The 10,387-nt window shown below is 54.2% G+C and overlaps 2 protein-coding genes across 2 annotated transcripts; one reads left to right on the top strand and one right to left on the bottom strand.

Annotated features, from left to right (window-relative positions):
* Nucleotides 1–1,311: 1,311 nt before the first annotated feature.
* Nucleotides 1,312–3,528, top strand: GLOTRDRAFT_75640 (uncharacterized protein). The gene is made up of 6 exons (XM_007867258.1): nt 1,312–1,712; nt 1,782–1,854; nt 1,913–1,971; nt 2,038–2,354; nt 2,419–2,663; nt 2,739–3,528. The coding sequence occupies exons 1-6, from the start codon at nt 1,377–1,379 to the stop codon at nt 3,221–3,223; spliced, it is 1,515 nt and encodes a 504-aa protein (XP_007865449.1). The 5' UTR covers nt 1,312–1,376; the 3' UTR covers nt 3,224–3,528.
* On the bottom strand, nt 3,357–4,654 carry GLOTRDRAFT_75636 (uncharacterized protein; the record flags this gene model as incomplete). The annotated part of the gene is made up of 4 exons (XM_007867257.1): nt 4,611–4,654; nt 4,256–4,544; nt 3,977–4,196; nt 3,357–3,929 (listed from the first exon to the last, which is right to left on the bottom strand). Exons 2-4 carry the CDS (start codon nt 4,450–4,452, stop codon nt 3,357–3,359), a joined length of 990 nt encoding a protein of 329 aa, XP_007865448.1. The 5' UTR covers nt 4,453–4,544; nt 4,611–4,654.
* Nucleotides 4,655–10,387: the final 5,733 nt, after the last annotated feature.

Genomic DNA, 10,387 nt, shown 5'->3' with positions numbered 1-10,387 from the left:
GCAACTACACAGTGCAATCCTCGACCTCTCCCGGCTGATTTGAGCAGAGAAAAGAGCCCAAGTAGCATCTATATTGGACTGCATGGTTCCCCGTACAGCGGAGTGAATTTCTTCTCAAACCAGAACCTCTCTACATAGAGTTAGCAGCCTGTTCTTAGCTTATCCGAGGCCCAAAACAGCTTTAGGTGTTGTAATCCTTTACAGCCGCCCAAATTAGCATTGGATGACAGTATATAGGCTCTTAAGCAACGAGTATTGAAGGCGCCCTCCTCAAAAGCTTTCAATTATGCAGAGAGCACTACAGAGCGTGCAGCGGCGCACACGGTACGCACGTGGAGTACCGTCCTGACGGTGCCACCAGTACCAAATCGAGTAGACATCGTTGCCTAAAACGGCGCAAGGGGAGACTTCACTGCCGCGCATCGGGAAAGTGACCTAGCCTAGTCAGTGCTATCCCAGGCTCCTAAACCATCCGTCCTTGGTGTTCTCGCTCCTCCTTTACTAGGGCGCATGTGCAGTGTTATATAATACAAATCTATTTTTAATTTATTACCGGATACAGAACGAACAAGAGGAGGAGAACGCTATAGGACGGCTGGCACAAATGTCATCGCCGAGATCCCCGAGGCTGACTAAGCGGACGGTGGCTGAAGCCTCTCAGCAGCGGTTGGCGGGCGATGTAGAGAGCGTCTCGACACCTACCTCGTTGAGCTCACGCAGAACACATATAAACGGGTGCTAAAATAGTTCAAGACCAATGTAAATACCTTTGGTATACTTCTGACACTCAGAGGGGCTTGTCTATAGCCATTATGCCTCTTCAGCCGGATATTCAGCCTTCGGTACTACTGATAACCATTGCATGAGTATACCATTCAGTTAGGACATTTTTACATTACTATAAAGTACACCGAGCGGTAAATCCCAAGGTAATAAGTTGTAAATGGTTGCGTGAAGCCCCGCCGACCGCTGGTAAAAGGCTTCAGCCACCGTCCGCTTAGTCAGCCTCGGGGATCTCGGCGACGACATTTGTGCCAGCCGTCCTATAGCGTTCTCCTCCTCTTGTTCGTTCTGTATCCGGTAATAAATTAAAAATAGATTTGTATTATATAACACTGCACGTGCGCCCTAGTAAAGGAGGAGCGAGAACGCTAAGGACGGATGGTTTAGGAGCCTGGTGCTATCCGCGGTCTGACTATCTAACTGTGCCGCACAGTGAGTAGTACTTGTTGTATATACGTTGAGGTCACTGGACTTGGCCGGTTTGTGAATATCGAGCCAACCTGCCGTAAGCAGGATGACGATGGCGAACTGAGTGCGTCAAGTTCCTCTTGGATCGTGTACTCAACTACATAGCCAACACGAGGTATGCTACGATGATGGCCTCGTCCTTGCGTCCTTCTGCTCTCGCACGGCTGCGACCAAACCGTCTTCACTTGAACTCCTGTCCTTCAGTCCGCAGCGTCCAGACAACCGCCTCCCAGTCAAACCCGCTCCGAACCGGTCTATACGCAACCGTCTTCGCGGTGTCCACCGGGCTATTCGCTGTATACTACTTCGACAGTAGATCGGCTTTGCATAGATATGTCTTGACTCCGCTGCTCCGGTATACCGTGGATCCGGAGACAGGACATAAGGTTGCGGTACAGGTGCTGCGAAGCGGTTTGGGACCAAAGGACGTCGTGCCCGATGATGAGAGGCTGAGGGCGGAGGTGAGTACATCAATCCATGAACGCCTGTGTGCTATGATTCTCAAGAAGAATTTTCGATGCGTATGAAAGATATGGGGAAGGGAATTATCCAACCCAATAGGCATCGCAGCGGGCTTCGATAAAGACGGGGATGCCATCGACGGTACGTACCAACTCGCTCTCGAGAAAAGTCTGCCCTCACACGTATACGCGACCGCCAGATCTCTTTGACCTCGGATTCAGCTGGGTCGAGATTGGCAGCGTGACTCCAAAGCCGCAGGTACGTCTTGCCGCTCTATCATTCCACCTCCCCTACCTACCTATACCGTCTGTCCCGTTCGCACAGCCAGGAAATCCCCGTCCACGCGTCTTCCACCTACCCACAGACTCCGCTATGATAAACCGATACGGCTTCCCGTCGAAGGGGCACGAATACGTGCTAGCTCGCCTGCGGGCCCGCCTATCCTCCGCTTTAGGGCTCGAGTCACAGACGGACCAGCCGGCGAGTCTGCGCCCGGACGCATTGCTCGCAGTCAACTTAGGAAAGAACAAGGAGTCCGATCCCGCAAGCGCGGACGATTTCGTAAGGGGAGTGAGGGTTTTCGCGCCGTATGCAGATGTCCTGGTGGTTAACGTATCGAGCCCGAATACTCCCGGCCTGCGGTACGTCCTCTCCGCTCTACTATCACTATATCGATTCACTTATGCGAATACACATACTTTTCAGTGGCCTCCAAGGCCGCGAACACCTCAGCAATCTCCTCAAAACAGTCTCCGAAGCCCGAGACGCGCCCCTCTTCCCTAGTACCTCATCCACCTCCGCTTCGCGGAAGCCGAAAATCGTCCTCAAAATCGCACCGGACCTCTCCGAGGGCGAAATAATCGACATCGCCGAGGTCGTCAAAGCAGCGGGCATCGACGGCGTCATCGTCAGCAACACGACAGTTCAGCGCCCTCCCACCCTTGCGGATCGTAAGCACCGCTGCGCAGCTCATTTCCTGTGTAAATATGACTGATTATCGATTGCTTTTATATCTCTGCTCGTAGCTAACAAGTCCGAAACCGGCGGCCTCTCAGGTCCCCCACTGAAGCCCCTCACACTCCGCTGCCTGCGCACGCTCCGCGCTCATCTCCCGGCAAACACGCCTATCATCGGGTGCGGCGGCGTCTCCTCGGGCGCCGACGCACTCGAATACGCGCGAGCGGGAGCATCATATGTGCAAATGTACACGCACTTTGGCTACGACGGCGCGGGCGCTGCGCGGAGGGTGAAGGACGAGCTGACGAGCCTACTCGAGAAGGAGGGGAAGACGTGGAGGAGGCTGGTGAGCGAGAGCATGGCGGCAACAGCGGAGAAGCGGGATATGAGTAAACCGAGGGAAGAAGCGCCGAGGACGGTGGAGCAGCTCATTGAAGAGGGGGAGGAGCTAAAGGGGCTGTTGGATCGTTTGGCAGAGAGGATGAAGCGGGAGGCGGATACCATAGGGGAGATTGACAGCGATGTCACTGCTGTGCCGCCCACTGCTATCTGAGTAGATATGAGACGAGTTTCGTGATTAGACGACTTTAGATACAGCAGTGAGTCATAAATACAGCAGGTTATCTCTACGAATACGTGGTCATCAAGTAGGTTGTCGTTAACGTTTAGGCTCTTCCTGACATCGCTCACCGTTCGAGCCTGAACCATAACGGAATCAGGTTCCAGATACGCTCGCGCTCCCTCGTCGCCCACGTCTCCAGACTACGTGCGCACGCCTCGCACTCCGAGAACTCGACGCTCTTCAGCTGGCCGAGCTCCTCGGCGACATACAGCGGGTCCGAGTACCCCCGTTCGCGGTCCATCAAGTAATGCTGCGTCGCGAGGTCGACGAGCTCGCCGAAGTCCTTGCGGCACGCTGCTGCGCTCACGCACATCCGCGAGCCCGCGGACTGCTTGCGCCGGTGCCCGAACGACGGCGGCGAGGACGGGCTTGACGCGTGCTGGTGGTAGTAGTTGCTGTTGTTGTTCGGCGAGGTGCCGAGCGACTGGATGAGGGCGGAGACGGCGTGTTGGGATGCTTCCTTGCCGAGTGTGAGCTTCTGGAGGTCGGGGAGCGAGAGCGGGGGCGAGCGTGTGCGGTGCAGCAGTTCGTCGTCGGATGCCTCGAAAATCTTGGCGTATGAGTAGCGGGAGAGGTCGTAGAAGGCGGAGGGGAGGAGGGAGGGGGCGTTGACTTCTCGGGCGAGATTGATGACAGCCTGGGTAACGTCGGTATAGGTGCCCGGGAAACGATGGGGGAACTTACGATTGGAGATGGGTATAAGTATGTTGTGGGCGGTCCTGCATCGGACTCGTACGAGCGTGCCCGGTCCTCCCTCGCGTCCCAACCCTCGAGGGTAGTCGGCCACGCCTTGCTCAAGTGAGCAAGCGCCTTCTCGCGCAATGCGTCTATCAGATACTTTGAGGAGAGTCGGAGTATCCCCGAGACGACCTGGAAGTCCTGTTGATCATTATCTTTAAACTCTCTACATACTCCCGCGTCAGTGCGACCGGATTAAACGAAGTCGGGCTCGGACGTACGTACGGTCCAGCATAGTACAAAGCCTTGAGCAGGTTCGAGAGGTCCTCGGCGCTATCGTGCAAGACGACGAGCGGGCACCCGTCGACCTCCTCGTTCGTGTTCACCCCCGCCTGGCGTGAACACGAAGGGTCGCATGAACCCGGAACCGGGAGGGAGAACATGTCGCGGAAGAAGTTGGAGTGAAGGGAGAGGACGGACATGTGCACGCGGAAGAGCGTGTCCTCCGCCTGCAGGACTACAGATCCATCAGAGAACCATAGTTCGGGGTGGCGGCGGGGCGTAGTCGAAGGCTCTGAATGGGACGGGGCGGGGCGGTCTATCACGAATTACAGAGGGGATGCGAATCAAATGGACTCACTGTCAGCGTGGAACGTCCCATTCGAGCGTCTATAGACCGTCGATGCTAAGCCGCCATTACTATTGCAGTCCATCCAGTCTGCGAGGCTGAGCTGCGGGCAGGGACTTCGGTGAAATAGAGAGTGGGCGCGGGCGACTCGGGGAGGAACGGTTGAATTTATGTATACACGTTGCCTCAGGGCCGATAATTTAGTGAGATCCGAGATATCTTATACAGGTATCATCAATGGTGATGCCAGATGTCGGGCGAAACGTGCTCGACAAAGACGTAAATGAGCACGAGCAGACAGATGGTGGCTTGGTACGAGACGCGTCGAAGTGCCAGTACGATTCTTGTAAAGTTAGTGTTCACGCCACAACCGTCTGGAAAGGGCTAGGAAAGAGATCTGGTCGCGATGAAACGCGAGCGTCATCTATATCCAGTGAGCAGCAAATATACAATAAATACACAGCACAAATGGTGATACAAAAGATTCCGAGTCAAGGGAACGAACAGGGTATCACCGTGACCTGAGCTCCACGGAACTAACATTCAAGGAGTCCAGTTCCGACTGTGCGAGCTGCTCCTCCGCCCTGCGGGCCCGATCCGCCAAATCCTCCATCAGCCACGCATGCGACTCGAGCTGCACGTCCCCGCCGCGTCTCAGCGTCTCTGACGGCCAGTCGTCTTCATCCTCCGGGGCGGCGAACGAGAAAGTCGTGATGTGGTCGTCAAAGTCACGCATGAGGGTCGTCGTGCCCCACGCGTTCTGGTTGCCCGAGGACGCGAACCCGCTGTCGGACGGATGGTGCGCGCGCGGGGCAAAAGCCATGGACTTGAGGTCCTGGTTCTTCGTCGGTACGGACGGCTCGGTCTCGCCTTCGGCCACCGAGCGTAGGTCGAGGAGGAAGCGGGCGGTGAGGATGGAGGAGATGAGGAGGGTGTAGTTGTTCAGAACTGTACTGAATGTTCCCTGTAGGAATGTGAGACTTGGGCCATGACGTAGGCCGTGCATTTGGTTAGCCACGTACCTGTGGGGCCTATGGAACAGACCAAATACCATAAGCAACAACCAGGACCAGACCGATAAAGACAGACGCACGAAGTAAAGAGCGACCGATGCGGCCTGAATAACTGTCATGACCCTGAACCCGAGTGTTAGTGCGTACGCCTACGGGTTCACCAATAACGCGACATACATAAAATACAAAACACCTAGAATCACATCAGTGCCAATCCACGATCGAAATGGGTGGGAGCAACTGACCCGAACGCAGGACGAGACCCGCCATTCCATGGCTTCCGACCTTGCTGTATCCGCCACCTTCTCGGATTACCTTGAGCAATCGCCAGCAGATCACGCCCGTGGTGATGACATCGAATATGATGAGGGATATGAAGGTTAATACAGTCGCTGGACGAGGAAATTCGATTAATCTTCCTTGACAGGATAAGATGGCAGAGATGGTACTCACATCTATTTTAGGGAAAACGACGACGATGAATAGGCGGTGAGTTTTCGTGGCATCCCCGGTAGATATATAGGGAGCCTTACAGTTTATCTTGGGCTCCCATACAGGAAGCGGTCGTGTCTTGCCACTATAGATACGACGATGCATGAGAATCGCACCCGGGATGTATCACTATCAGATGGAGACATACAATATCGAGCCCTACTATCAAAAGACCGACGAGTGATAGGATCCCAGAGAAGAAGTATCCTCCGCCCGTCACGGCGTAGACTCGAAGAATGAAGGAAACTGGATACTCCACTTAGCTGACTTTCGCCCGCATCAAACGGATGCAACTCACTGCAGATTGCCGTACGTGTGGGTACGAGGGCGATGGCCCATGTCGCTTTGTCGATGGCATCACAACTGACGAAACTGAGTCAATAGTTCCATCCAGCTCATGAGTAAACGTACTGCAGTCCGTTTTTAGTACGATCACGATAACCTGGAATCGACAGCGCGAAACGCACCTGTGGTGTGGTCGGCGTCCAGCTAACTTGGAAAACTTGAAAGGCAATGAGGGGGTATCGAACCGTATAATACACGACGCTCGACGCTCGGAATTTCGTATCCCAAACCAGGCGTTTCTCCCTCCCCATGTTCAGTATCATATCATAAAACATGAGGGCTGAGTACAGCACCCGGCGCACCCACAGTCAGTCAATCCGCGGACGTGCCAAGTGATCCAAACACTCACCCATCCTGGAATACGCCGCATATCTGTTGACCTGCCTGCAGAAGGGAAGTGATTATTCGGATCACGCTCGTCGAACGTGATGATCAGGCAAACACGCACGATGTCCTGGCTTGGTGGTACGTCTGTGCGGCGAGCACGACGGGCTTGAGCAGGGACGTCGATGCCATGGTGGAGGACCGAGGAAAGCCGCAGAGCAGGCGCGCGGGGCTCGGTTACGCAGATATATTGGAGCCCTTGAGGGATCACATGTAGACTACGTATGTTATACTTAGCAAGCGATTTGATTCCAGTATCCGTCCCCGCGGCATCAATGTGATGAGCCATCACGAAAGATAGAAGTTCCCTTGCAAGTCATTTAGGCAAGATATGGGAGGGAGCCCTGCGAGTGGGCGCAAAAGCAGGTACATAATCGTCGATGTATGTTCTGTGGTTTCAAGACTGCTGTGTTACAAACAGATAACGACGAGTAGTCCGTCTTCAAAGCTCCCAGCATCTTCGTATACACGCGAGCCGTACTACGAGCGAAAAGTCTGTCGGGGTGGCTGTGCAGCTGTGGCTCTGTGCCTCGGTCTCGGTGCCGCGATCAGATTGGCCACATCAACGACGACCTCATCCGTGCCTGGCACTGAACTTTGTTTATTGCCACAGTGGCTTGCGAATACATAGCAATAACGATCGTGCTGAGACAGACAAGGCGATGTTCCAGGACGCGCAAACGGCTCGGAAACCACGCAGCATGTCGAGGCGCTGCTGAAATTCCATCTCTTCAGTATCCACTCTGATTTGATGCGAAATCTTGCAACAAGAAAGCCAGCGCTCGCGGAGCGTGCCGCACCACGCCACAGCGTCGAAGGTGTCAACCAACTCGGAGAATGGCAGATTCTGCAATGCTGCCAATGCATCGATTGGACCATGAACTTGCGGCTTCCAGGACCGAACGCGATGTGACCGATCTATTCTTGCTTCCAGCGTCAGACACGCTGTCAGACTCGTAGTGCCCTTACCATGTAAGCCATCTGTACCCTTCGCCGACACCTTGGATGCTTTATTTGATCTAGACCGGCGCCGTTAAGTCGATGTCACAAGTATACCCATCGCTCTGCGGTATCAGGGCAACCTCGCTGGGCGTTCAATGACGCTGAGCTCCTGGTAGATCCACCGACAATCAAGCCCTCCGCGGCGCTAGACTGCGATTGCAGGCAGAGTAGTTTGCTTCGACGCAAACGCTTGCGCCTCCAAGTTCACCGTCCACGGCAACAGCGGGGAGCCGAGCGGGAAACACCGCCAGAGTCGCTGCTCATCCTGTACGGTGATTATGCGGAGGTCCCGACCACGCGCGTGCAGTAGGCATTCGCTCGGTCCTACTCTGCCCATGCATACGAGTGGCAAAAGCCCCGGGCAGGTCGAGCACCGAGTAATGCGAGTCATCGGACGCTCGTATATCGGACTTCCAGAGATTATTAGGCGTGAAGGTAATTAGATGACGCCGGCGTCGTGGCACGGAGCACATAGCTCCCTGACTGAAGACGTGTCAGTAATATGCGGGACCAATGTTCTGTATTTCTGTCTATTTTACTCAATCGATCGTATGTCCAGAAACGCCGTCCTGCTGGGCTACGCGGGATCCTCAAAGTTCCATGGAAGTCGCATCCGATATTTCTCGAAGCATTGGCTCAGTGAAGTGAATAACCAATATCGGGTCGTGCTCACCATCGGGTCACCCGCGTAAGATGCCACATGAGCGTGCAGGGACCCTAGCGAGGTAAGTCCTCTTTCGTTTTACCCGTCCGAGTCCAGATGCTTGCGCGAGAAGTTCACGTCAGCCGGAATGCGCAGAGGCCAAATAGGTGAATGGGAACGTGCGATGTTGTTCCACTCTCTTGTCCTTGACATCTTACATCTCGGGTAGAGGGCAAATCGGATCGTTGATAGGTATACAAGCGATGAATATATAACTGGTGCCGCCGCTGTGTGTACCTGAGTGCACACCGTTACGGACGTTGAGCTTTCGACAGACGGAAGCGGCATGCTGGTACATCTGTGCTCGCACCCGTGTATATATCGGTACCTCCAAAGGATGTACAGTTCCTATGTACGCAGCTGAATGAGACGTCCGGTAGCACGCGAACCCCACCTTGAAGGTTCTCAAGAAGCGGGCGACGCCCACTTTGCAGGTTGTGCTATTTCTTTGACCTTCCTGCCAATGAGCTACCCGAGTTTAAGCTTGTAAAACCCATCGCTCGGCCTTGACTGCAGCGGTGCGCGCCGAACACATGATGAAGTTTGAGACCTATGCTTAGAGGATGTCCTCTGCCTCTCTGCTGTTCTTTACAGCTCCAAGGCGTCTGCAGCGTCTCCGCGACCAAGATGCAAGAGTTCCTTACAGGTAGAGAGTGCATCTGGTGCCCTCTAAGATAGCTGGAGCTTGCCTGCAGTCCACTATCCCCCGTATCTCACCACACTCTTGATAGTTACAGACTCTGGCGCCGGCTATGATGGATGGAAATCAGACAGACCCTCCGAAGAAGGGACTCGCAAGGATCCGGGTATGGTGGCTTCCTTGACTCAGGGCATGACTAGAGAATGATTGCGCGTGGGTTTGTGGCCGCAACGCCCTGTGAGGATTGGGCAATCGCTGCAACTGTGATAGCGCACGGATTATCACGGTCTACCAGATGACAGTGAGGCAAGATAATCTTTCTGGACTCCGCATAGGTATCCCAAGCCGGAGAATACACGTGCTATGCCATGATACGAATATGAATGCATTAACGCCTCCATTCCTTGAACAAAGAACTACATCGCCTTATGACTCATCGGTCAAGGAGCGAAACTGTATGTACGCCAGCGTATCTCAGTGCTTCTTCACTCCTCCTACAATGCAACGAAGATTCCCATTTGCTATTATGGATGCATGTTCAGTGACTTCAGATGCCCTCTGAACAAGTGTGTAAGACCCACTGACCTGACTGGTGCTGCCATCGCAATCCGCTATCTCTACAGGCACAGTGCTACCTGTAGGCCAGGAGACACACTTTCCAGTGCCTTTGCCGCTTCCATCGGTGATCTCCATGGTGCAGCCAGCTGCAGCGAGCTCGTGGTCCGGCACGCCCGTGTTGCACTCGTCATTGCAGGTCACAATGAACTTGGTCAGCGGTACTCAGCTCAGCGGGTGGCGGCATATCTGATGAAACAGTCTAGCTTACCTCGGTTCCTCCAGAACTACTGCCTTGAAAACCGCTGTCCGTTGCAAGTACTTGCTGGTTAACCGCGTTGTTCTGGAAAGTAAAGATGTTTGGTCCGTTGGTCGAGCTAATTGCCTGGAACTTCGAAAAGTCGTCGGGATCACTCTCAAAGAACTGACAATCGTGTTTATGAGCACGGATGACTGGACGATCACGGAAGAAAGAAAGTCTTTCACCCAAGCTAGTGTCCCGTGCTCAATACCGGCCCTGGGGACCTGGAATACGTTCCAGCGGATTCTACTGTCAGGGTCTCCAGCGGCGGTCAGTGTCAGACCAGATAGGACTGCGTTATCCATTTATTGTAAGAGACGGGATATACCAACATGAAGAGAAAGCAGGCTTACC

Source organism: Gloeophyllum trabeum (assembly GCF_000344685.1).
Source record: "Gloeophyllum trabeum ATCC 11539 unplaced genomic scaffold GLOTRscaffold_00005, whole genome shotgun sequence".
NCBI lineage: Eukaryota > Fungi > Basidiomycota > Agaricomycetes > Gloeophyllales > Gloeophyllaceae > Gloeophyllum > Gloeophyllum trabeum.
Note: the sequence above shows the minus strand (reverse complement) of the source record. Positions and strands in the feature narration are given on the sequence as shown.